Consider the following 27,459-nt stretch of genomic DNA (forward strand, 5'->3'; position numbering starts at 1 on the left):
AGGTACAACTCCCTATTGTGAAGTCCCTGTGGACCCACAGCATGGGTGGGTGCCAGGAAGCCACCGGCGGTACATAAATATATCCCATTGCATTGCCCATCACAGCTGAGGTAATGTCATGTTAAATGCAGGTGGTCTTCGGCCCACACTGCATGCCCCAGTCAGACTGGGGTTCTTTAGAAGTAGACACATGCAGTTACAACTCCGTGTGGACCGACAACAAGGGTGGGTGCCATGAACCCACCCGCGGTACATAAATATATCCCATTGCAGTGCCCAACACAGCTGATGTAACGTCAGCTTTAATGCAGGTGGGCAAAAAATTAATTGGATTACACTGTAGGCGAGGGCCCCAAAAAATTGGTGTACCAACAGTACTAATGTACGTCAGAAAAATTGCCCATGCCCAACCAAGAGGGCAGGTGAAACCCATTAATCGCTTTGGTTAATGTGGCTTAATTTGTAACTAGGCCTGGAGGCAGCCCAGTTAAAATAAAAATTGGTTGAGGTGAAAGTTTCAACGCTTTAATGAGCATTGAAACGTATAAAAATTGTTTACAAAAATTATATGACTGAGCCTTGTGAGCCTAAGAAAAATTGCCCGTTCGGCGTGATTACGTCAGGTTTCAGGAGGAGGAGGAGGATGAATATTATACACAGATTGATGAAGCTTAAAAGGTCCACGTTTTTGATGGTGATAGAGAACAATGCTTCCATCCGCGGGTGCAGCCTACGTATTGTTTAGGTATCGCTGCTGTCCGCTGGTGGAGAAGAGAAGTCTGGGGAAATCCAGGCTTTGTTCATCTTGATGAGTGTAAGCCTGTCGGCACTGTCGGTTGACAGGCGGGTACGCTTATCCGTGATGATTCCTCCAGCCACACTAAACACACTCTCTGACAAGACGCTAGCCGCAGGACAAGCAAGCACCTCCAGGGCATACAGCGCGAGTTCAGGCCACGTGTCCAGCTTCGACACCCAGTAGTTGTAGGGGGCAGAGGCGTCACGGAGGACGGTCGTGCGATCGGCTACGTACTCCCTCACCATCCTTTTACAGTGCTCCCGCCGACTCAGCCTTGACTGGGGAGCGGTGACACAGTCTTGCTGGGGAGCCAGAAAGCTGTCAAAGGCCTTAGAGAGTGTTCCCCTGCCTGTGCTGTACATGCTGCCTGATCTCTGCGCCTCCCCTGCTACCTGGCCCTCGGAACTGCGCCTTCGGCCACTAGCGCTGTCGGATGGGAATTTTACCATCAGTTTGTCCGCCAGGGTCCTGTGGTATAGCATCACTCTCGAACCCCTTTCCTCTTCGGGTATGAGAGTGGAAAGGTTCTCCTTATACCGTGGGTCGAGCAGTGTGTACACCCAGTAATCCGTAGTGGCCAGAATGCGTGTAACGCGAGGGTCACGAGAAAGGCATCCTAACATGAAGTCAGCCATGTGTGCCAGAGTACCTGTACGCAACACATGGCTGTCCTCACTAGGAAGATCACTTTCAGGATCCTCCTCCTCCTCAGGCCATACACGCTGAAAGGATGACAGGCAAGCAGCATGGGTACCCTCAGCAGAGGGCCAAGCTGTCTCTTCCCCCTCCTCGACATCCTCCTCATGTTCCTACTCCTCCTCCTCAACGCGCTGAGATATAGACAGGAGGGTGCTCTGACTATCCTGCGACATACTGTCTTCCCCCGCCTCTGCTTCCGAGCGCAAAGCGTCTGCCTTTATGCTTTGCAGGGAACTTCTCAAGAGGCATAGCAGAGGAATGGTGACGCTAATGATTGCAGCATCGCCGCTCACCATCTGGGTAGATTCCTCAAAGTTTCCAAGGACCTGGTAGATGTCTGCCAACCAGGCCCACTCTTCTGTAAAAAATTGAGGAGGCTGACTCCCACTGCGCCGCCCATGTTGGAGTTGGTATTCCACTATAGCTCTACGCTGCTCATAGAGCCTGGCCAACATGTGGAGCGTAGAGTTCAACCGTGTGGGCACGTCGCACAGCAGTCGGTGCACTGGCAGATGATACCGATGTTGCAGGGTGCACAGGGTGGCAGCGTCCGTGTGGGACTTGCGGAAATGTGCGCAGAGCCGGCGCACCTTTCCGAGCAGGTCTGACAAGCGTGGGTAGCTTTTCAGAAAGCGCTGAACCACCAACTAAAAACGTGGGCCAGGCATGGCACGTGCGTGAGGCTGCCGAGCTGCAGAGCCGCCACCAGGTTACGGCCGTTGTCACACATGACCATGCCCGGTTGGAGGCTCAGCGGCACAAGCCAGCGGTCGGTCTGCTCTGTCAGACCCTGCAGCAGTTCGTGGGCCGTGTGCCTCTTCTCTCCTAAGCTGAGTAGTTTCAGCACGGCCTGCTGATGCTTGCCCACCGCTGTGCTGCAACGCCGCGTGACACCGACTGCTGGCGACGTGCTGCTGCTGACACATCTTGATTGCGAGACAGAGGTTGCGTAGGAGGAGGAGGGTGGTTGAGTGGAGGAAGCATACACCGCCGCAGATACCACCACCGAGCTGGGGCCCGCAATTCTGGGGGTGGGTAGGACGTGAGCGGTCCCAGGCTCTGACTCTGTCCCAGCCTCCACTAAATTCACCCAATGTGCCGTCAGGGAGATATAGTGGCCCTGCCCGCCTGTGCTTGTCCACGTGTCCGTTGTTAAGTGGACCTTGCCAGTAACCGCGTTGGTGAGGGCGCGTACAATGTTGCGGGAGACGTGGACGTGGTCGTGCAGGGCTGGGACGGCACATCGGGAACTGAGTAGCGCGGGGCCACCGCCGCCATCATACCTTTGAAAGCCTCCGTTTCCACAACCCTATATGGCAGCATCTCCAGGCTGATCAATTTTGCAATGTGCACGTTTAGCGCTTGAGCGTGCGGGTGCGTGGCGGTGTACTTGCGCTTGCGCTCCAACACTTGCGCTAGCGACGGCTGGACGGTGCGCTGACAGACATTGGTGGATGGGGCCGAGGACAGCGGAGGTGAGGGTGTGGATGCAGGCCAGGAGACGGTAGTGCCTGTGTCCTGAGAGGGGGGTTGGATCTCAGTGGCAGGTTGGGGCACAGGGGGAGAGGCAGCGGTGCAAACCGGAGGCGGTGAATGGCCTTCGTCCCACCTTGTGGGGTGCTTGGCCATCATATGTCTGTGCATGCTGGTGGTGGTGAGGCTGGTGGTGGTGGCTCCCCGTCTGATCTTGGCGCGACACAGGTTGCACACCACTGTTCGTCGGTCGTCTGCACTCTCAGTGAAAAATTGCCAGACCTTTGAGCACCTCGGCCTCTGCAGGGTGGCATGGCGCGAGGGGACGCTTTGGGAAACACTTGGTGGATTATTCGGTCTGGCCCTGCCTCTACCCCTGGCCACCGCACTGCCTCTTCCAACCTGCCCTGCTGCTGCCCTTGCCTCCCCCTCTGAAGACCTGTCCTCAGTAGGCGTAGCAAACCAGGTGGGGTCAGTCACCTCATCGTCCTGCTGCTCTTCCTCCGAATCCTCTGTGCGCTCCTCCCTCGGACTTACTGCCCTTACTACTACCCCACTGATAAACAACTGTGTCTCATCGTCATCATCCTCCTCACCCACTGAAAGCTCTTGAGACAGTTGCCAGAAGTCCCCAGCCTCATCCCCCAGACCCCGGGAACCTTCCAAAGGTTGGGCATCGGTCACGACAAACTCCTCCGGTGGGAGAGGAACCATTGCTGGCCATTCTGGGCAGGGGCCCGGGAACAGTTCCTGGGAGTCTGCCTGCTCCTCAGAATGTGTCATTGTAATGGAGTGAGGAGGCTGGGAGGAAGGAGGAGCAGCAGCCAGAGGATTCAGAGTTGCAGCAGTGGACGGCGCAGAATTCTGGGTGGTCGATAGATTGCTGGATGCACTTTCCGCCATCCACGACAGGACCTGCTCACACTGCTCATTTTCTAATAAAAGTCTACCGCGTGGACCCATTAATTGTGAGATGAATGTGGGGACGCCAGAAACGTGCCTCTCTCCTAATCCCACAGCAGTCGGCTGCGATACACCTGGATCAGGAGCTCGGCCTGTGCCCACACCCTGACTTGGGCCTCCGTGTCCTCGGCCGCGTCCACGTCCTCTAGGCCTACCCCTACCCCTCAGCATGGTGTATTACCAGTAGTGCAGAAACAGAACGCTGTAATTAAATGTGCCGCTTATTGGCCTGTGGTTGGAGGCTGACTTCGTTTACGGAATGCACAGCAGAGGCAGGAAAGAAATTTGCGCAAGCCTGCTGTAACATTTAGCTGGCTGCGTATGAATTAGGACAACTACCCCCAGCAGAGACCCAGTACACTTGTGGACAGGAATACAGCGGTGATGTAAGAGGCAACACAGAGGCAGAAAAGAATTTTGCGCAAGCCTGCTGTAACACTTAGCTGGCTGCGTATGAATTAGGACAACTACCCCCAGCAGAAACCCAGTACACTTGTGGACAGGAATACAGCGGTGATGTAAGAGGCAACACAGAGGCAGAAAAGAATTTTGCGCAAGCCTGCTGTAACACTTAGCTGGCTGTGTATGAATTAGGACAACTACCCCCAGCAGAGACCCAGTACACTGAGGACGGTCACAGGCAGCCCAAATAGATTTTTTTCCCCAAATGTTTTGGGAAAGGCCCACTGCCCATATACACTAAATATGTCCTCTGTCCCTGCCTCACCACTACTGGCCCTGGACAATGTAAAATTACTGCAGGACGCAATGCTCTGCACGGCCGATATACAAAAAAAAAAAAAAGTGCAACACTGCAAAAAGCAGCCTCCACACTACTGCACACGGTTAGATGTGGCCCTAAGAAGGACCGTTGGGGTTCTTGAAGCCTAAAATAACTCCTAACGCTCTCCCTATAGCAGCTCCGGCACCAGCAGCACTGTCCCTGATCTCTGTCAGAATGCATCTGTGGCGGGCCGCGGGAGGGGCCGATTTATATACTCGGGTGACACCTGATCTCGCCAGCCACTCACTGCAGGGGGGTGGTATAAGGCTTGAACGTCGCAGGGGGAAATTGTAATGCCTTCCCTGTCTTTCTATTGGCCAGAAAAGCGCGCTAACGTCTCAGAGATGAAAGTGAAAGTAACTCGAACATCGCGTGGTACTCATCTCGAGTAACGAGCATCTCGAACACGCTAATACTCGAACGAGTACGTTCGCTCATCTCTAGTCCTGACTCCTATCCTACCAAACCGACGAGGCACCATCAGAGGACACATAACACTGACCAATGGGCGGAAGTGCATAGGGTACTGAGTGAGCAGAGCAGAGTAGGACCTGCATCCCGAAACCATGCAATGGCATCCAGACCTGTTCAGCTTCACATGCAGACAGCCTGTAGGCACTGTGGTCTCTAGAGTCTGCACTGTCTGTCAGTGTGAGTGCAGTGGAGGAGCGAGACAGCAGTAAGGTGAATGACTGCGGGACTGTAGGAGTACATCTTGGAGGAGGATGACGGTTGGATTGTGGGACATTGGATAAAGAAGATAGGGGTTGGATTGGGGGACACTGAAAGAAGATGATGGGGGTTGGATTGTGGGACACTAAAGGAAGATGATGGGGGATTGTGGAACACTGAAGGAAGATGATGGGGGTTGGATTGTGGGACACTGAAGGAAAGTGATGGAAGTTGGATTGTGGGACACTGGAGGAAGATGATGGGGGTTGGATTGTGGGACACTGGAGGAAGATGAGAGGGGTTGGATTGTGGGACATTGGAGGAAGATGATGGGGGGGTTGTATTGTGGGACATTGGAGAAAGAGGATGGGGATTGTATTGTGGGACATTCAAGAAAGATGATGGGGGTTGGATTGTGAGACACTGGTAGAAGATAATGGGGGTTGGATTGTGGGAGACTGGAGGAAGATGATGGGGTTGGATTGTGGGACACTGGAGGAAGATGATGGGGTTGGATTGTGGGACACTGGAGGAAGATGATGGGGATTGGATTGTGGGACATTGGAAAAATATGATGGGAGTTGGATTGTGGGAAACTGGAGAAAGATGATGAGGGTTGGATTGTGGGACATTGGAGGAAAATGATGGTGGTTGGATTGTGAGCGCAACCAGCACACAACTGTGTAATTTACACATTTATTGTCATTCGTCACATTCCAGGGAATTTAGAAAATGGTGCAACGGACATGCACCAAATTTAACCTATAAATGGTCTGGTTTACTAAACCATATTTCAAATGTCCTAATTCTTAGAAACATGCTATCACTCCTTTACTAGAGAATATCCCATCTTGCTGAACTTGATGCAATTTCCACCATTTTTGCAGGCATCTGTCTTTCCTTTAGGCACTGCAGATAAATAAGGGTAATTTTACGTGGAATATCGGGCGAAAAATTGCTCAAACAAGCGATTCCCAATGATGGTCGTGCCATGGTGAAGTATGACTACCTGTTAACTGTGAATGGATGCCGATGGCCGGAAGGTATACCTAGCGCATTGACTCCATTCACTGTATGACTATCACTCTAGAGGAGCGATCATTGTTGGGACGGCTGTTAAACGCCTAAGCGCCCACCAGTCGCCCCCTGTAAAAGCACCCTTAGCCAGAGTGTTCTGAACTGCTGATAGATTCATAGACTACTTGCTCAGAATGTCAGATTGACGAGGGAGAAATCTCTTCTTCAGGATTCTGCCTTCGGTACTAGATACGATGAAAGCCGCCATTGTGCGTACAGGACGTATGCGCTCACAGGAGGTTTATACCTTGTTAATTCACAGACGACATTTTGCAGGATGGCATTGGATAGGAAAATGCTACAATATGGAAACTAATTGGTAAATACTGTGCCATGTCTAATCAGTATCAGTACTCTCCGACAGAAATGTAGGACCTGGAGGAATCTAGTGATTTGCATTCATGACTGTTGGACGGGGAAAAAAAAATAAAAATCTTCCGTGTTCATGGAAATGTGTTGCAAAAGAACAAAAGTTTCCTTGTACAATGTTACAGCAATCTCTTCAATATCCCCCTCAGGTCAATGCTTATTTTTCCTCCTCTTCTTCTTCCTCTTCGTCGTCATCTTCATCATGGCAGTGTGTGATTTCTTGTGGCGTTTGGGGAAATAGGTTGGGGGGTTTAATTTCACTGATAAAGCGTGTCAGCTGATGCCACTTCAAATCCGAATCTTTGAAGTCCAAGGAAGTGCGGTTCCGTGTGGCCATCGATGACTCCGACTCATTAATATCCACGTGAATATGATCCACTGTGGATTCATGGGGCATCTAGAGGAAGGAAAAAAACGAACAAAAGTTTACAGAGGAAGATAAACAATCATATGGTTAGATTAGGTTCAGATCAGGTTTGGTGGGACTATGGGAATCCTCTAAGGGGTTGTCCCACCTCTAAGATGGATGGCGCACGGCTCCAGCCTAAAAACATTACTTAGGAGCTATTGGCTCCAAAACTGAAACATTTAAATTCCTTACTTATGTAGGCTGGCAGCCTAGAGTCAAGGCGAGACAAGTCAACAGTGTGGAGAGATAAGCACACAGACAGTGAGAGAGGAGACATGGAAGAGTCAGAGAGGTGGTCTGCTGCTCCCACCAGGGCCTCGCCCTACAAAGAGCCTACCTATGGGCTCCGTCTGTAGAGAAATTGAAAGCCCAGGCATGATGGAAACGCGTGGGTGTACAATGCAGGTACCGCATGCATCCGGAGGAATAGAAAAGCGCTGCTAAATGAGAGGAACATGAGTGTATGACAGGAGAGGGAGAGATTGCTGGGAAAGAAATCCTACTGATAATTTAGACTCTGGATTATACAAATGCCCGAGAATCCTCCCTCCTGCACCACTGCCATTTGCTTCTGTCAAAGACTGTGCTATTTGGATATAATTTCAACAGTTTAAGTAAACGAACGGAATCAACCGTTCACTGTTCTTGTTCAGAAAATACCCGTTAAATGAACTACTTTATTACATTTGAGGGATCCGCCGCAGAGAATGGAACAGTGATGTCACAAGTGACAAACAGGACTACAGGTAACCACAGTTACCCATTTTGTGAACTCCCCCTGCGGTAACAGGGTTGGTTCCTGAGCTACCCTTTCGGGAAAGAGATGGAAGAGCCACCCGTGGCAAGGCCTTTCTCTACCCCGCTGAGGGCCTGCTCCTCGGACGCTGCACATGACACATTGGATGATGGAAATTACATGATTGAGTTACAATTTAGGAAGTTATGTATTTTAAAGCAGTTGCTGTGAGTTCCGTCTATTTCAGTTTGATGCACATAGACACATTTTATGACGAAAATGACCGCATTTCAAGAAGCCTTGTTATTATAACATGACCCCATTCTGAGGATGTTACCATGAGACTCGGTGGGCACATATTTCCCAGGGTTGGTGCTCTATGAGATACTATTACACCAGATGATTCTAGTGCTAATGAATGTTCCAAGACCTGTGAGACCTCCTGAGTGAGTGTTCGGCAGATGATGTGCATGATGCCTTCACAGCTGGTACAAGGCTTCGTTGTCCCTGCTCTGTCAGTTTACAAGGTCTCCCTGAACATAGCTGCACATACCAGATGTTTCCCATTTCTGAATAACATTGCCAACAGTAGACTTTGGAAGGTACAAAAGTTCAGCGATGTCCCATACTGGTTGGTTGCTTAGGTGATATCCCACCACCGTACCCCGCTGGAAGGCGGTCAACTCTATACCTTGTGACTTTCTGATGGTTTCTTTCAGCTGCCAGGTGTATACATTCATTGAACAAGTTTTCTATGCATGATCTCCTATCCAAGAAGAGAGAAGAAATCCACTGGGGTTAGCCTCCCCATGAGAAGAACCAAGAAGTGGAGCAGACACTGGCCAAGTGAAACATGGGTTTGTCTGTAATCTGTGGTTTGAAGCCGGACTCTGGACTTTTGCTGACTTAATGCACTGATCCGCCATGAGGCTGCACACTCTTGCCTGTTACTACAGTCTGACCAGCGGCAGGCAGTCTACGAACTCTGCCATTAGCTGGTGAGTAACAACATGATAATCCTGGGTTCTTATATAACTAATATTCTGAAGGTATATATCATCAATTCAATAATATATGCATTATCGTCACAAGGAGGAACCACTGATCAACTTTACGATCCAGGCCGAGAATTAAACTAGAAACTCTTTGTCTGCCCATAGAGGGAGAGGGGGGCTGTCCCTCCCCATTTTAACTACTACTACCTGGCTAGTCAGTTTGTATGCGCGTAGTTGTGACTGTCCTCTACTAGCTATAACCCAGTGGTGGGGCTTGAACACAGAATAGTAAGTCCTGAACAAAGTTTAAGATTATTGCTAAGGGGCCCGACTTCACGCATAAATACCCTGCCTATGCCTATGTGGGTGACCCTTAAAGTATGGAGTATAACCCTCCACTTGATACAGGACCGGGCAGCAAAATGGTCCTCTCATACTTCCCTCTGGAGAAATCAAAACCTCCCAAATTTGCAAGGAATGCCAGACATTATCTTCTGGAGACGTCATGCGATAACTACCCTTTGGGATGTCGTTGAGAATGGTGTTCTTAGTACCTTCTCACAACTGCAGAAATGATCCGGCCTTCCTAATAACTTCCTCTTTAGATATCACCAACACCGTCATGCCCTCGGAGCCCAATTTGGAAGTGTAAACATACCCCTTGTGCTGACCCGACTAGAGGAGCTGAAACAGATGTCCAATACTCTGAAGATACTGTGCTGTTTTTATAGACAACTGACAAAGTGTCTTGTTTCACTGAGAGATGGGGCTCTTGAAAAGTGGGGCTTATCAGACCTGGACTCAGACGACCGAGACGGGCTTTTGGCCAGGTCAGGGCTGCCCTTGATCAGTGCAAGAAACAGATTAATCCAAGTCAAGTTCCTGCACAAAATCTAATATACTCCTACCCGTTTGTGTGCCATGGGCCTAATTCCCAATGCAGACTGCCCGAGATGATTGATGAGTGTGGGCACTATCATGCACATGTTTTGGGAATGCCATTTTCTGCAGACCTATTGGAGAGATGTCCCTGGGTTTATGGAGACACACCTAGGGGCCCGCACACCCTGCATCCTAAAATCTATCTCTTTGTCCTTGTGGGGCACATTCCGGTTGACACAGTAACACGCACTCAATATCAATTGCTGTTCTTTACTGTTAAAAAAGTTATATTGCTTAAAGGGGTTGTCCCGCGCCGAAACGTTTTTTGTTTTTTTTCAACCCCCCCCCCCCCCCCCGTTCGGCGCGAGACAACCCCGATGCAGGGACTTTAAAAAAAAACAGCACGGCGCTTACCTGAATCCCCGCGCTCCGGTGACTTCTTACTTACCGGTTGAAGATGGCCGCCGGGGTCTTTTCCTTCCGTGGACCGCAGCTCTTCTGTGCGGTCCATTGCCGATTCCAGCCTCCTGATTGGCTGGAATCGGCACGTGACGGGGCGGAGCTACACGGAGCCCCATTGAGAAGATAAGAAGACCCGGACTGCGCAAGCGCGTCTAATTTGGCCATTAGACGGCGAAAATTAGACGGCAACCATGGAGACGAGGACGCCAGCAACGGAATAGGTAAGTGAAAAACTTTTTATAACTTCTGTATGGCTCATAATTAATGCACAATGTACATTACAAAGTGCATTATTATGGCCATACAGAAGTGTATAGACCCACTTGCTGCCGCGGGACAACCCCTTTAACTGGAAGAACCCCAAAATACCTACTAGGGTTGCTTGGCAGCATGAAGTAAATGGGGTCATCCCTTCTTAGCTAGGAAAAAATATAGAAGTCTTTCCTTCTTTGTTCCTCATTATGCGCAAGTATACGGATTACTTGCTGTGATGACAGTTGTTTTGTTGGTTGCATGGTTTAATTACTATTTTCCAGGTTGGATAATAGCAGCGGGAGATGTATATATATCATCGACTGACATCACAATAAAAGGCTCTGCTTCAAATAACCAATCTGGTGTTGTACTAGATGCCAAAACCCCTTTGATTGGCCTAACTGCCAGTCAATCATCAAAAATGAAACCTAGCCAATGAAATCAGCATGTCAGCGCGTTATTATGGTATCTTGAGGCCACCGGAAGCTAAAGGTTTGACAGGAGGTACGCCCCTGTCACACCCCTAGCTCCCGATAGGGTCAATAGGTGAAGGTCCTGGAAGGTGCTAAAAGTTATGTCTGTGAGCTGTAAGCAATGGCACTAAGCAGCCCTCTGCAGCTTAATGCCTGTCCCCCATCCCCGGCACTGTGGGCTCCCAGCTATCCTCCTCCTGGTGTATGCGGCAGCCGCCTGTAACTCTGTGTTCGCTATCCCTGTAGGCTCCCTGCTATCCTCATGCAGTTTGGTGGGGACACATGTTAGGGAGTGCAGTTCACCGATGCCGGCTTCCTGCTTGGCTCCTGCTGCCTGTGCATGCAGTCTGTGACTTACAGTATCACTGGCAATGTCTCCTCCCTGCTGCCGAACTTAATCATCAATACATGTGGGGGTGCTTGGAGCGCCTTCTGTGGGGCCACCGGCAAAGAGGATTCATGACACTGTCGCCTCAACACAGAGCGGGGTGCTGCCTTTTGAGCCGCCGGCAGGTAAGGCCCTTTCAGGTGGCCCAATGCGCACCTTGCAGCAGGGTCCCTGAAGTTACAGAGGTCGAGGCCACCTTTGATGAAAAGCATTTGCAGCTGCAGCTTAATGTTAGTGGCCTGCCAGGACCTACAGGTAAGGCAGATGTGCAGCCAATGAGGTACAAGGGGCATCACCTGTCATAAAAAGTACATCCTTTCATTACTGTGTGTTCACTTTCCTAAAGAAAAAGTATATATAGAATCCGGAGGTTTTAAAGGATTTTGGAAAATCACAAAAAGAGATATCATGAGACACTTCCATTTCACAATTAGGCAGATTAACAGAAGCCCTTGTTTTTCTTATCAGGGATTGAACCAACCCTCCAATCCCGGACGAACAAAGGACTTGTTCACATCTCGCTACCGGCTTCATGCTTGGGTCCCATGAGGGTGTACCTTTAAAGTCCCAAAGTCAAAGCCCCTGGATGGAGACTGGAGGCAGCTGATCTTGGACATTCTAGAAAACTGCTAGGACATACAGCAAATTTTTACCTCGCAACGTCGCTCATGTGTGTGACTCCATTCAAATGATTGGAGTTCATATTCTCGCAAGTTTTATGCTTCTTACAATGCACAAAACCTGTGTGAGATTCGCGCTTGTGTGAATGCAGCCTAGCAGCAGTTTCGGTGCGTGAAAATCGCATTGTTTTCCCTACATGTATATGAGTGTATTCAGTGCACTTTTAGTGCTTATGGGTCATTTCTTATGTATGTGCTACAGTTGTGTAGTGGTCCAGTACAATGGGGCCCCACCATAGCTGTGTACATTCAATTGTCTATGTATTGTCAGTGTCTTTTGTGTTGCAAGAATAATGTGTATTGCATAGCTGCAGCACTGAAAGGGTTAAGATTCTGGTATGTGCGATGACTGTCTGGGTTTTGTATCTTTTTGTCCATCATGTGATGATGTTTGCAAGCTGTGTGCAGAGAGAGTTCTGAGGGAAAAGAGAGTTCTGTATGGGTCCTGTCAGACAGAGGAGTGTGGGGAGTTCTGCAGGAAGTCCACACAGGTACCTTCAACCTGTGTGGTACAGAATGGAGGAAGCTTAGAGAATGGACTAGTGATTGTCGGGGACTACCAACCCCAGAAGTTCTTTAGCGTGTTTCTACTCGTGAGTGTGTAGAGATTGAGAGAGGAAAGGAAGCGTGGTGCCGGGCCAGGACCTACAGATAACTTTGGCTGTGGTTTCTCCTGTGATCCCGTGAGGTCTCTCTGTCGCACCTTTTTTCAAGAAACTGTTTGGCTATTGGAAATTTAAGTAAAATGACCAGTCGCCCGTCCATTTCCGGAGGCTGTGTCTTAAAAGTTCCCATGTGTGTGAATGTACTCCGCCAACTTGGAATTCCACCACGGAAGCTGCGCAAGAGAGGATTTACTCCGACAACTAGGAATTCCCCGCTGCAGAAGAAATGGTGGTGTCACCCGTGACGAACGAGACTAAGGTAATCCAGTATTGGGGTTCCCCTTTTATTAACCTGCACTCGGCCCTTGGACCTGTCAGCGGTTACCCTCTAGGTGGGAGATGGTAGGGCAACCGTTACAAGGCCCAAACTCTACCCCGCTGTCTCCTAGGCCGTGGCCCGCTCCTCGGACGCTGCACTTGTATTCGCTGCATTTTGTATTTGTGCAAAAAGAAACAAGAAGACCAAAGTGATGTCACCCGTTTTCCCTGCTGCTTTGGTGGCCTTAGCTTCTCATCTACAGAATTAGTGTTTACCATGATGAATTCTCAGAATGTATCCGGACGTGTGAAGTGTCTCGTACAACACAACTATGCTTGATTCAGAATACGCCTGTGGCTATGAAGTTTTCTCCGTCCCTTGCCGCCCTGTACATGTCGTGGTCCGAAGAAAAATATATCTTCTCAATACACAATCCATACAGCCAGTATGTTCATCGCTACAGAGGCCTCACTGATGACATACTGGCTGTATGGAAGGAGGAAACTAATGTTATATCTGAATGTATAGGATACATCAACAATAATCCGGATTATTTCCCTTCCACGCATGATTACAATCTGTCAGATTTAGTTTCTGGCTAGTAAACTAATAGGTGATAATGTTGTGATATGTGTTAAAACAGCTCCGCATCGCAAGGAACCAGCTGGGAATAATATATTACATGCCAGGATTAGGCCGGATTCCCATGAATATATTTGCGAGCGCAACACGCAGAAAATAGAAGAGCATTGATCTTAGTGGGTTTATTCACATGCGCTCATTTGGCATGCGCAATGCCATTGGGTGAAAAAATATGCAGTATGTTCTATTATCCTGCACATTTGCTTATGAAACTATTAGGTATTTGAATGGCTGAGAGCATCTGTGTGTGTTTTTATGTGTGCTTAATTGCGCGCACAAAAAGAAAAAGTACAGTGAAAGGCCATAGTCAGACGGGCGTTTTTTCACGCGATTTGCGCATATATAGAACCAATAGTTCGCTATGATATCGGTCACATGTCCGCTTTTTATGCGGATATGCGATAAATTATAGGACACGACGATTCGCAGATCGCGCCTATCTGCATTCGGCGTTTTATGTGCGCACCAAAATCATTTACTGCAGCTAGCTGCATTTTTTTCGCCAGGCAGTCTAAGTTTCATGCGCATTTTGATGCGCACGGCGATTTTTCTCCGGTCAGACGGGTATTTTGCTGCCACGATTAACGCGGCTAAGTGTAGATTTTGCCCGCGATTTTTCGCCCCCGGTCACGCGATTTGTTCATGCGCATCCGTCATGCGATCCGCAAATCGCGCGAAAAAACGCCCGTCTGACTAAGGCCAAATACACCAAGCACAAATACGCAACGCCCATTCCACAAAAACGCGTGCAACTATGCAACTTGTGTATCTGGCCTAAGGCTGCTTTCACATCTTCTGCGGAGTTTCCATTTTCCTGCCAAAGAGGCAAATTCCCTTGTAGAACGGATCCCTCTTATGACGGAACCAAACGGAATGAGGTCTGTTGGTTTCCGCTCAGCTGTCCGGCATTTGGCCAGACAATGAAAACATTGTTGCTTCCTTTCTCTCCACAGCTTAGCAACAATTATCATGATATTATCTTTCAGAATTCATAAGAATGTTCCTTATTATACCGAGATAACACTTTGGCCAAGTTATTAGGTGAAGGTTATCATGTAGTAGCAAAGTGCCATGCTGCTGTCATGGCAGCCTGGGATCTTCTTAAGGCTCCTAGGGATGCCAGAAATGATCGCTTATCAAGACACGCCTGGGGCAGATCTTGATAAATTTTCTGATCAGAATACAATATAATGTGATACTATGGTATTGCAGTATACTGTATTAGTGATCAAATGACCTCAACTCCAGTGTTAGGGACTAATGTAAAAAGTGAGAAAAAAAATTAACAATTCAAAAAAATATATTAAAAGATTAAAAAAGAAAATGTTCAAGACGTCAAAAAATAATTTAATAAAATAATTAAAAATTGGTATCACTCTGTCCACAAAACTCCAGATTATTAAAATGACACATTATTAATCCCACACAGTGACCAATCCTCAGGATAGGTCATTAAGATTGGTGGGAGTCCGTCGCTCAGATCACCACAGATCAGCTGATTACTAGTATTGCTATCACTACATACTAACATAGTATGTAAGGCAGAAAAAAGACATTTGTCCTTTCAGTTCAACTTATTACCCCCCCGCAATGTTGATCCAGAGGAAGGCCAAAAAAACGCCATGAGGTAGAAGCCAATTTTCCCCATTAATTGAAAAAATTCCTTCCTGACTCCAATCTGACAATCAAAATAATCACTGGATCACTGAGCCTTCTGAAGTAATCAGTTGCAGTGTCCGAGGAGCGGGACCACAGCCAAGGAGATAGTGGGGTTCTACCATCTCCTCCCCTGGGGGTAGCTTGGGACCCAACCAAGTCACTGCTGGGGAAGATCACAGGGAAAGTAACTGAAGGTTACCTGTAGTCCATTTGTCACACGTGATGCCACCATTTCGTCTTCTGTGGTGAAACTTGACAATGGAATAAAGTTGTCCACTCACAGGGAAAACTTTCTGGACAAAACCGGGAACGGTCACTAATGTCTGTTTACTGTAACTTGTCAACGTTCAAGGTACATTAACAGTTCTGGCACAGAGCCAGCAAGATAAAGTGGGGCAACAGGGAGGATTTCTCGGGATATCTGGATAAGTTCACAGTCCAAGTTATCTGTGTGATTACACTCCTGGGTCTCTCTCACTCTCTACTGGTTCACACTCACGTTACTTGTGCCTTCCTCTCAAAGCTGCAGTCCTTCTCTCTCTCAATACTTAGTGGTAGCACTGGCATATCCTGGGCAGACTGGGCCCAGGGCAAGCACAAGGAAATCGCTCAGCTTCCTCCATTCTCTCCTCACACAGACCGATCAGTGATTGTGTGGCTCACTCACTGACTCTTTTTAACTTACAGACTCCTAGACTAGACTGTTCTCTCTATTCTGCTTAGCATCCCTGCAAGCGCATACAAATATATAAAACATAGTCACGTGACTTACACAACAATACATTTTCCCAAACTGTATACAATATTCCATGTGTAGTCTAAGCAGTGACTTGTAAAGAAGAAGAACAATGTTCTTGTCATGAGCCCCATGACCTCTTTTGATGCACCCCATGATCCAATTTGTTTTGGCAGCAGCTACCTGACACTGGTTGCTCCAGTCAAGCTAATGGAAAGCACATTGGGCTCCTGCAGAAGTGCAATACACATAAACCAAATGCATACTACACATAATACACTGAGAAGACAATGGCATGAGACAGACATCTAACATTATGGAGGGGCCCCACTAACTCTGGGCCACAAGACAGTGACTATAACATATAATATTGTATCGCTCAACAAAGACGTCCAGGCCCTCTTGTACTCTTTCATCAAATTTGCCATCATCACATCCTCGGGCAGAGAGTCCCACAGTCTCACTGCTCTTACAGTAAAGAACCTCCTTCTTTGCCGGTGTAGAAATCTTCTTTTCTCCAGATGTAGAGGATGGCCTCTTGTTAACCTCGCAGTCCTGGGTATAAACAGATCATGGGAGAGATCTCAGTATTGTCCCCTAATGTATTTATACACAGTTATTAGGTCACCCCTCAGCGACCTTTTTTCTAAACTAAATAACCCAAATTTTGATAACCTCCCTGGGTATTGTAGTCCACCCATTCCATTTATTACTTTAGTTGCCCACCTTTGCAGCCGCTTAAGCTCTGGTATGTCCTTGTAAAGAGGAAGAACAATGTTCTCATCATGGTCCCCTAGACCTCTTTTGATGCACCCCATGATCCTATTTGCCTTGGCGGCAGCTGCCTGACACTGGTTGCTCCAGTTAAGCTAATGGAAAGCACATTGCGCTGACTTTATGACAGCTGCCTGGTTAGATATTGCAGGTGCAGCTCTCATTGTATTCAATACCTGCAATACCTGCCTGGTTTCTTATGACAGTACTAATGTATATTTCAGCTGCAAGAGGGAAGTACACAGTATGAGCAGACACATACCTCTGGTGATAACAGCTAATGGAGTTGGAGAATCTAGAAACACGACAATAAATATTGCCATGCCATTCAAAAAGGGGTTGTCTTCATGAGACAACCAATTCAGCATTTGTATCTATACTGTAGTCTAGGTGGTAAGGCTACAGGGAGTCTTGTATAGGCCTTGCAATGCTCCCTGGGAAAAAAAAAAGCCTATGCAAATTAGTGAAGGAATAATTCTCCACAGTGCTGCCTATTGAAACATAGCTATGTTATGGGTTAGTGTCTAACCTTTTAACAGGCCTTACAACATTGCAAGGGATATAAGCCAAACCAGAATACCCATGTACATCAGTAACTCATACAATTAGCCATTTCACCAACCAGGACCCTACTGTGCACTGATGAGAGGCAAGAACCCCAAAACAGCTGTCTCTACAAGAATATTCTACTTTGGCTTAATTCCTATATTGCATGCCGTTAGATATTGACACATGGAGTAGTTACCTTCCAATAGGTGGCGCTGTGGAGACATTATTTCACCACTCATTTACCTAATAGTTGTATCTGAAAAATATAAAAAAAGCTAAAGGTTATGAGGTAGGTGACAAAAAGTTCACTAATATTTAGTTATATTAATCCCATTTCCCAAAGAGAGGAGAAGAGTCTAGAAGCAAGGTGTGATGAAGATGGAGGAGATGGGCCGTTGCTCCAGCCGGAGCCCAGCCATGGCAGAGTCTCTCCTTGTGAGAAGTCTTTCCCCTCCGAGGTTTGGAATGCAGGACATGCAGAGCATGCGTGGGTGTGAGAGCGCAAGAATCGCGTGCTTCCCTGCAGAACCGCAGCTTAAGCAAGACCAGTAAGAAACTAATTAACTCTAGTCACAAGTGTGAACGTGTTGGAAAGGCCATGCGGTTGAGAGTGTTTCACCCAAGAAGGAGATCCATCAGATAACTGCGACTGAGGATGTATGTGCCCTGGGGAACCCAAACTGTGCGATATAAGAAATGAGGCGAGATATGTAAGCCTACAATTCACTCTACAAACGTATTTTCAAAGCACCAGTTATTCTCTATTGTATGGACGAAAAAAGTTATTTTAAGTAAAAGGACAAAACCGCATGTCCCCGGTTTTTGTTCGAAAAGTACTTGTGTGTGGACTACTCTGAATTCAGGACTGGTGGTTTGTTGCTTGTCCAGGGACGTTGGCATCACGATGACAAACAAGAATTACTTAAGGTAACCAAAGTTACTCTCTGTGACCTCCCCTGTTAGTAATGAGGTCGGACTATTAGTTACCCATCTAGAGGAGACACTAGAGCCACCCATGACCTACTGCTATCTTGTACCCTGCTGTCTCCTTGGCCAAGCGCCTGGCACTCGAATGCTACACAAGCTTCATGATTGGTCAAGGTGATTGCAATATTGCTCAGCCAACAAGCAGGCTACACCCAATTTCCTTACTTTTTGTGTGAATGGGACTCCAGAGCAAGGACTGAACATTGGGTTTGGAAGAAGTGGTCCGTCAGAAGTACCTTCACACCTGGCGAAAGAGACACTGTTTCGCTTCCACTGGTTGATCCCTCAAAAATACCGTTGCCACCGTTACACATAAAACTAGGCTTAATGAAGCAATTCGTGATGGCTTTAAGCAGGGACAGTAAAAGCTTTCAGTACTTTGGTGTTAAGTTTCCATCAATCACTTCTAAAAAAATCAAACTTGCCATTTTAATAGGCCCACAAATACAAAAATTAATGGCGGACAACATATTCGAGAAAACCATGAGTGAGTGCGAATTACAAGCATGGAATGCATTTAGAAATGTGGTACAAAACTTTTTGGGGAACACGAAGGCTGCAAATTACACTATTTTAGTCGACGAGATGTTGGAATCCTATAAACTGCTTGGTTGCAACATGACTGTCAAAGTTCACTTTCTTCATGCTCATCTAAATGACTTTCCTGACAATCTTGGTGATTTTACAGAAGATCATGGCGAGCGCTTTCAGGATATTAAAGTGATGAAAAAGAGATATCAGAGAAAGTGAACCGCACATATGATGACCGACTGCTGGATGTTGAAAAGAGACTGTGCAGATGAACACCAAAGAAAATCCAAAAAGGGGAAATATCAAAGGGAGTCAAGTGGTAAATGTTAGGTATGTTGTCATATATGAATGTCATTGAAAAATTAAGTTTTTTGCAATTTTCACATTTTCATGATTTGTGAAAAAACCTGAAATTATACAGAATTTTGAAGCTGTCCGTCTTCTCCCTGGTCACAGCATCACAGCACTTAGCCAATCAGAGGCAGCGCTTCCTGGAGGTGGGGATTTTCCAATCCCCAGTCAGAAAAGATGCTGAAGACAACTGCCAGGGACCAGGGAGTAGATGCAGCTGAGCTGACAGAGCTTCTTAGGTGATGTATTTTTTTTTTAATTATTTTTTCTGCAGTTAGGGGTTATATTTCAAGTCCCTCCCCCTGAAAATGCTTGCAAGTGGTGCCACAAAGTCATGCGACTTTGTAGCACCACTTGCAATTTTGTAGTGCCCCAAAATCGCAGTATTGCCATGAGAAACCACTGCAATATCGTACAGACCACCGATGCAATATTGCTGCCATTTTCTCGCATCCATATCGTGTCGCCCGTGTGAAGGAGACCTAATACTGACTAGGAATCAAATACAAACAGAAAGCCCCGCAGTGGATATCACTTCTGATTTCCATTGAAAATTACAAATTCTGCAATTTGTATTCATATTGGTCGAAGAAGTAAACTTTCCTCATATTTGACTTCTTCCCTACAATGTAACATGGAAGCTAGGTAGATAGATGACTTAGAGCTACTTACGTTTTATTGTGACTTGATATGCAACATACTGGGGCAGATTTACTATTGAAAATTTGCCAATTTTCTGGCACAAATCACCCTAGAAAAGTGTTATAATATTTGTGTCACATTTATCATGTGTTTTAGACACTTTCATGCACTTTTTATGTGGAGTGGCTTCCTGAAAAGGGGGCGTTAAATTAATGTGACATTTTGCACCAAAATTTTGCCAGTTTTCTAGCAATTTTTGGTGTAAGAACTGAGCCAACTAATATATGGTATAAAGTTAGACAGTCCAAAGATATGGCAGATTTATCATCTAGCTTGAGACACTGTGATAAATCTGGTGCATTTTAAGACTATTAAGTCTAAATTTGCACTATTAGACAGTATTCGTAAATCTGCCCCATTTTGCCAGCATGTAATGTTTCTTTCTGTTTTCCGTAAAGCCAATATGCACATCCTGCACGCCCCTAAACAACAAGCACTTACAGCAATCCTCCAGTCCCTGACACATTTGCCCAAGGACTAAGTGGGGGAGAGTTCTGGTATCTGTCGCCCTCTTTTCACTCCGTTTGGTCACTGATCCACTTCTTCCGGAAGCCACTCTTCATTCTTCTGAGGGTGCATTCACACGGGGGAGTGCGATATCAGTCCAAGAAACTCAGACCGATATCACACTTGTAAATTGCAATTCTGGATGTGAGCGCAATGCATTTTTGCTTAAAAAATGCATCGCCTCGCATCTATGTAATTTTCATGCACATGGACACATTTGTGTATCATTTACTTCAGAAGCTGCTGTAAATTATACCAGAAATCTACTCCAACTTCAAATTGGCACAGATTTATGTGTCAGCACACGGAGATGCCAAAATGCGTTGGCACCAGAGAGGGTGTAGTTGGCAGGCTTTACCATTCAGGCTCAGCTCTGGTATGTCCTATAGGAAATGTAAATGTTGGAGGTATAACTGTAAGTGCTGGACCTGATTTATAACCTCCATGCAGTGTTCCTGTATACTGGGTAATCAGAGGGAAGGGAGAAGCCGCAGGTCGGAGGCATGACTAAGGCCTTGTTCAGATAATAGTAACATAGTATGTTAGGCTGCATGAAGACATAACCTCAGACAGAGAGTTCCACAGTCTCACTGCTCTTACAGTAAAGAACCCCCTTGTATGTTGGTGATGAAACCTGCTTTCTCCTACACGTAGCAGATGCCCTCTCGTTACCTTTGCCGTCCTGGGTGTAAACAGATCATGGGAGAGAACCTTCTATTGTCCCCTAATGTATTTATACATAGTTTTTTGATCGCCCCTTAACAGTCTTTCTTCCAGGCCACAATGCAGTGCCGGCCTCTACTATACACCCAACGGTCAGCCGCATTATTACAGCCAGCGGCTGACCGTTCACCATTTCAGCTTCCCCCGGGGAACAGCACCAAAAACTGCACTCACAACGTTCCTACATCCACAATTTTCACTGCTCGGCCATATTACAACCACCACTCTCAGCCACTTCCCACAAGGTCTTGTCATGGCCGCAGGACTAGGCAGGGCCCGCATTTCAAAAACTCACAACTTCTGGGCTCTCCTCCTGCAGCCCTGTCCAGAGTACACCCACAATGGCGTCTTCCAGGAAGAACACTCAGCCAAAGGGGATCCTCCACAGAAGGGGCCGGAGGAGGCTGTCCAGATACTTCCCACCACCCGGCCACACACAGTCCAGCAAACAGCAAACCAATCAAACGCCTGCGGGGCTCCAACTAAATGGTCCCAAGGCACAACTCCCCGTTCCTCAGCACGGACAGACCGTAAAAGCAAATAACTGGCTTATGTCCTATTGTGTCTAAGAGAAACTAGAAAGCAAGACAGACTCGGGCGAACAAAAGAAGGCAAAAATGGGATCGCCGAGCAGTGAAAAAATATTGGGTTTACAGGGGAACCCTGCTCTGTTGTGCCACGCTGATGGAAAGGCCAGAATTTGGCACAAGCAGCATAAATCCATGAATTCTTCGAGTCAGCTGTTCCCAGCACCGCCATGTAATTTGTCACAACCGCAAGAAGCTATTCTGTCTGCATGGGGAAGGAAGGAAGGAAGGAAGGAAGTCTCTGTAACCCCAACTCTGTGTCTCCTTGATCAAAAACATAAAAATAGCCAGCACTCCAACACATTTTTTGAAAAAATACACATACTTCAATTCTAGGTGTGACGTTTCAGCCCACAGTCGTCGGGCCCCATGAGCGAGGGCTGAAAGGTCACATATATAGGCAAATATCAAGTAGCCAGCTGCCATATGCCTGGATCCTTTACAGAGACGCCCGTTATACTATATTTCATGCCATAAAGGGTGAACCTGGGCTGCAAAAACATTTCAAGGGGTTTTTCCACCACTGTAAATTGCCTCCCAGCCACTCTGTACTTCCTGCTGACTAGCACCTGTGACTATTGGAGCTAGTCAATCGCCACAGCAGTGACCTCCTATAGCCGGTGATTGGCTGCAGCAGTCACACATCCTGCTCAACAGCAACCAGGAGTGGCAGAGTGGCTGTGAAGCAATTTTAAGTAATGGGAAAACCCCTTTAAGGAGGGGTACACGTGTCAAGGTTACATGCACATAAATGCCAGGACCCAAGGTTTATAGGCTGAACATTGCCCAGAACATCACACCTTGCTTGCCAACTTACTTCCAGACTTACGGAAAGAGCATAGCTCGTCCGCTCGGCTGTTTCCGTAAGTCCTCGCCACCCCCAGGCGCCACCATCCAGCCGGGCAGGAGGTCAGGGATGCCAAAACTAGAGGTGGGTACGAGCCTGAGACGTGGGACTCGCAACTATCAGACTTCCATGGCATATCTTTTGGATATGCCAGGAAAGTCTCAGATGGGAATACCCCTTTAATCTGTCACGTTGGCACTGTAGCGCCTGAGAAATCTGTCACGGTACGTGAAGCATTAAGCGATGCACACGCACCTGACCGTCCACATGACGGCAAAGAGAACGCAGTTCATTGGACCGGCCCGCCTTCCTCTTCTGTTGCTCCGCGGCTTGTCTTTGACCGTCACGCGCCCGGCGGGGTGCTTTCTGCGCTGCTCTTCATTCTTTTTCATTAAGGTCCTAAGATGATGCCATGTCAATGACAATAAGAAAGCCAATTTACAAGCGTCCATCACTGCACTCTACAGCGCAAGACAGAAAGCGTGCCGTCGCTTCCTAAATGATCTCAGGCGACATGTATACAAATCCGTCACTGAAGAGAAATGAAGGCGGCAAATTATTATCATGTAAACCAATCACGGCGTTAGGCAGAGTAATAAACGGACGCCGTGACTGCAATACTGCTGAAGAGGCGGTCAGAAGCGCTGTTGTACCGTGTACTGCCCATGCCCACCAGCTATGGACCCGCTGCATGCCCATGTGTGTCTGTGCCCGTTTATCATTAAACATGGAAGTAAAAGCAGGTAAAAGGTTTGTGTTTGCTTTGCGTGGATTTTAAAAAAATTATGAAATTGTAAAAAAAAAAACGTGTTGTCCACAAATGAGGTGCAGGTAATTGATCTGGAACCGTCTGCGACCCCGGACGTGTGCTCTAACCACTACACTACAGCCAGGCACATGGAATCAGTTGGCGTTTGAATAGAGCAGGCCACAATGCAGCGCCGGCCTCTACTATACACCCAACGGTCAGCCGCATTATTACAGCCAGCGGCTGACTTTTCACCATTTCAGCTTCCCTGGATGGAAATTACACGCTTCACCCCGGGGAACAGCACCAAAAACTGCACTCACAACGTTCCTACATCCACAATTTTCACTGCCCGGCCATATTACAACCACCATTGTCAGCCACTTCCCACAAGGCCTTGTCATGGCCGCAGGACTAGGCAGGGCCCGCATTTCAAAAACTCACAACTTCTAGGCTCTCCTCCTGCAGCCCTGTCCAGAGTACACCCACAATGGCGTCTTCCAGGAAGAACACTCAGCCAAAGGGGATCCTCCACAGAAGGGGCCGGAGGAGGCTGTCCAGATACTTCCCACCACCCGGCCGCACACAGTCCAGCAAACAGCAAACCAATCCAACGTCTGCGGGGCTCCAACTAAATGGTCCCAAGGCACAACTCCCCGTTCCTCAGCACGGACAGGCCGTAACAGCAAATAACTGGCTTATGTCCTATTGTGTCTAAGAGAAACTAGAAAGCAAGACAGACTCCGGCGAACAAAAGAAGGCAAAAATGGGATCGCCGAGCAGTGAAAAAATATTGGGTTTACAGGGACTGGGGACATTAACTTACTTTCCAGCTCACTTACCTAATAAATAACGAATGTCTACACCTTCTTGCTGTATAAAACGTGGGGTAGGCCACAGCTTTATTAATTAAAACAACCTTAATAATAACTTTTAACGATCAAGACCTATCCATGCTGTCCGCAGATTAACTTTATCAGTCCGTAAACCGTCCTCCGAGGACGTTTCTAAGCCCCGGTCCTTCGGCTTGCAAACCTTCCTCTATTCCCTAACCAGCATGGACAAATTCCGGGCCACACGGGATGTGCCGCGTTACTGCGGCTCATTCCGTCCCCACCCCACCGACCCTAGATAGAGCTGCCTCTACACTGTCCTGCAAGCCGTATAAAAAAGTATTCAACCCTACATCATTGAGGTGGACCCCGTCCTCCCTCACTGCCCCTCCATTGCTCTATCTATTGCTTCCAAATTTCTCGCTCCTCTCCAGTGTCTCCGCGCGACCATGTCCGACCAAACGATAATAAATCCTTGAAAGCATTCGCGGAAACACAAAATGTCCTGCTTCATAATAACCAACAGGTCGCGCGTCTTCATCTTCCCCAGATCATTCCCCCCAGCGTGCATAACCAAAACCACTCTCCGGGGGTTACGCCTGGATATGTCCGTTACGAGTTTTCACATGCCGCGCCATACTAGCCCCCGTACTCCATGCCAGGTTACGGATGTTCCGGTCACGCCCAAGTCCACTCCCAATGGGCGCACCACTGCCCTCTTATGTGCCCCATAAACGTAAGAGTGACCCACGATGCACACCTACCATGGCTCCGCGGCTGAGAGAAAAACAAAAAGGGGAATACCAGGGCAAAAAACCCGAACTAGCACAAACATAACAACAAAAACCGCTGAGGAAACAAAACGCTGAGGAAACTAGTGACTAACATCCCCCCACTATCAGGTCGGGTCTCACGTACATTTTATATGCTTTGGATTTCCATCTACCCAGTCTTTTTAAACCTTCTTCATGCATACAACCCGCATCCGCCGATGTGGCAGCCCCAATTCTAAAGGAGTGAGTCGCGAATTCCGCCGGTTCCAAACCCGCTGACCTTAACGCCGCTCTTAACACCGCCGAAAATTGAGTGAGAGGGAGGCCTGAAGAATGGACCAAAAATTGTTCACCGGGGGTCCTTGTAGCCATGTAATGTACCACCGTATCGACCGGGCACCACTGTGAGCCCAGCCGGCTGATAGTCACCCACTCCAAGTACACATCGGTCTTCGATTTCCTTATCCTCACGCGTAACAACCCGTCGACCACGATCACATCATTCCAAAGTAGCCCACCCACCTTAAACTTACTGGCGGGAACAAGCTCTCCAATCCTCAAGGCCGCAAAAAACGCGTGCAAAAAGGCCGACCTAAACAACAACGTTTCCGAACCGTTCAAGCACGTGTTTTCTAACGTATCTAACAACTTGCTCAGCACTGGATAGGTGATCGGGCGTCAATCGTCCGCCCGGACCTTCTCTTTTTTCCAACCCCGCACGATCTGGCGAAAAACGAATTCTTTTGTAATATCCTCGAAACCATGCAATTTCAATAAAAACGCTACACCCGCCAGGTGCTTTATAACTGCATCAACCGACGACCGTTTTTTCCACAATGACGCTAACATATCCAGCGTTGCCGAACGGGCCTTATCGCCCCTGGCCATGCAACCCAGGCAAGAATCAACCATTTTGCCAAACCGCATTGTAATTTTTCCGGGTACCAACCGCCAAGATGTCTCGACTAGCTTCAGCAACTCTGCTCTGCCAGATTCCACAAGAAATGCGGGCAGCGTACCCCCTCGGCGTCCGCCTGCGGGTGCCGCTCCCTGAACCGCTCCATCTGCGAACGAGAGAGTGCGTCAGCTGCTAGATTTCTATAACCCGGTGCGTGTTTTGCTCGTGGATATATATTTCGTTGCAAACCTCGTAACACCACGTGCTTCAGCAGCGCCCACACCGGCAGGGAAGCCGAGGACTGCCTGTTAACAATTTGCACCACCGAAACATTATCGGACCAGAAACACAACTTATGGTCCTGGAGCTCTTCACCCCATAACTCCGGAGCAGCCACCCACGGGAAAAAACTACAAAAGCGTAATGTTTTTCTTCCATTGTTTTTTGCATCCAGGATACTGGCCAGGGTTCCCCGCACCAGTGGTTCCAGAAAATTGCACCAAAAACCGGCCGACCCTGCTGCGTGAGCAAACAAGCAGCGTTCGGGTCCCGACCACTCCTCCTTGGAGCACACCACTTGCCCCTTGAAAGATTCCAGAAAGATTCTCCAGATATGCAGATCACCACAAATTCCCTGCGTGATCCTCGCAAAATGGTTAGGCTCCTTTACTCCCACCGTCACCAGCGATAGCCTTCTGGAAAAAAACACGGCCCATGTGTATCACTTTGCAGGCAAAGTTTAACAAAACCATCAGGACCTGGACCTGGCGCAGCGTGGCCTTCTTACGACTCGCAACGTCTTTTACCGTTTGTCGCAGGCGAGCTATTTTGTCTGCCAGCAACCTGAATACCATTTCCTCGGTGTCTATCTCGATCCCCAGAAATGTCAGCCTGCTTACAGGTCCCCTAGTCTACTCTTCAGACAATGGGACCCCTGCTTTTTTCATCAGTGTCCGGGAAGTGTGCAACAAAAAACCCGCACGAGCCCAATGACTCCGTTCCCATGAACAGACAATCATCTAGATAATGCATAACCGATGTGAAGCTCGTCTCGTACTTGAGCATCCATTCCAGGAAGGAGCTTAACAGCTCCAAGTAATAATATAAAATACAACAACCCATCGGTAGGCACATATCGAAGAAAATTGGTTGTCTATTTTGCACCCCAGCAGATGAAAACACTCAGGGTGAATTGGAAGCAGCCGGAAAAAAACGACTCGATATCCGCTTTTGCTAACTGAGCCCGCTTACCAGCCGTTCTGACTAGTAACACTGCCTGGTCAAAAGACGCGTAAACTACTGGCGCTTGCTCCTTCCGTCGCTGATTTTAAATTTGGGCACATCGTGGAGGCGGGCTGAAACATAAACGGGATAACGAAACCGTCGGAAAAACCATGTCTAAGGATTTTTTGCCTCCTCCTTCCTGTGGTACTTGTCGAGCCACTGGAAGAGGTGTTTGCTTCTCACCGGGGTTCGGTGTTCCACTGACACCGCCCCCGGCAACTGCTTGTCTCTTCTTCCTAAAACACCGTACCGCGGCATGCTGGTCCCCACAGACAAAACACTCATGTC

General features: G+C 47.9%; 2 protein-coding genes across 2 annotated transcripts in view; one reads left to right on the forward strand and one right to left on the reverse strand.

Annotated features, from left to right (window-relative positions):
* The window catches only part of LOC136605447 (calcium homeostasis modulator protein 2-like), a 62,326-nt gene extending 43,190 nt beyond the window's left edge, over window positions 1-19,136 (forward strand). The window contains exon 3 of the mRNA XM_066588956.1: window positions 19,076-19,136. Within this exon, the coding sequence (XP_066445053.1) occupies window positions 19,076-19,111 (36 nt within the window). The 3' untranslated portion in view covers window positions 19,112-19,136. The remainder of the gene's footprint in view (window positions 1-19,075) is intronic.
* LOC136605445 (uncharacterized) overlaps window positions 6,098-27,459 on the reverse strand; it is a 57,730-nt gene continuing 36,368 nt past the window's right edge. The window contains exons 13-15 of the mRNA XM_066588955.1: window positions 22,891-23,034; window positions 16,551-16,632; window positions 6,098-7,233 (exon numbers count right to left, since the gene is read on the reverse strand). Coding sequence (XP_066445052.1) covers window positions 6,994-7,233; window positions 16,551-16,632; window positions 22,891-23,034 — 466 coding nt within the window. The 3' untranslated portion in view covers window positions 6,098-6,993. The remainder of the gene's footprint in view (window positions 7,234-16,550; window positions 16,633-22,890; window positions 23,035-27,459) is intronic.

This window comes from Eleutherodactylus coqui, unplaced genomic scaffold (genome assembly GCF_035609145.1).
Source record: "Eleutherodactylus coqui strain aEleCoq1 unplaced genomic scaffold, aEleCoq1.hap1 HAP1_SCAFFOLD_310, whole genome shotgun sequence".
Lineage (NCBI taxonomy): Eukaryota > Metazoa > Chordata > Amphibia > Anura > Eleutherodactylidae > Eleutherodactylus > Eleutherodactylus coqui.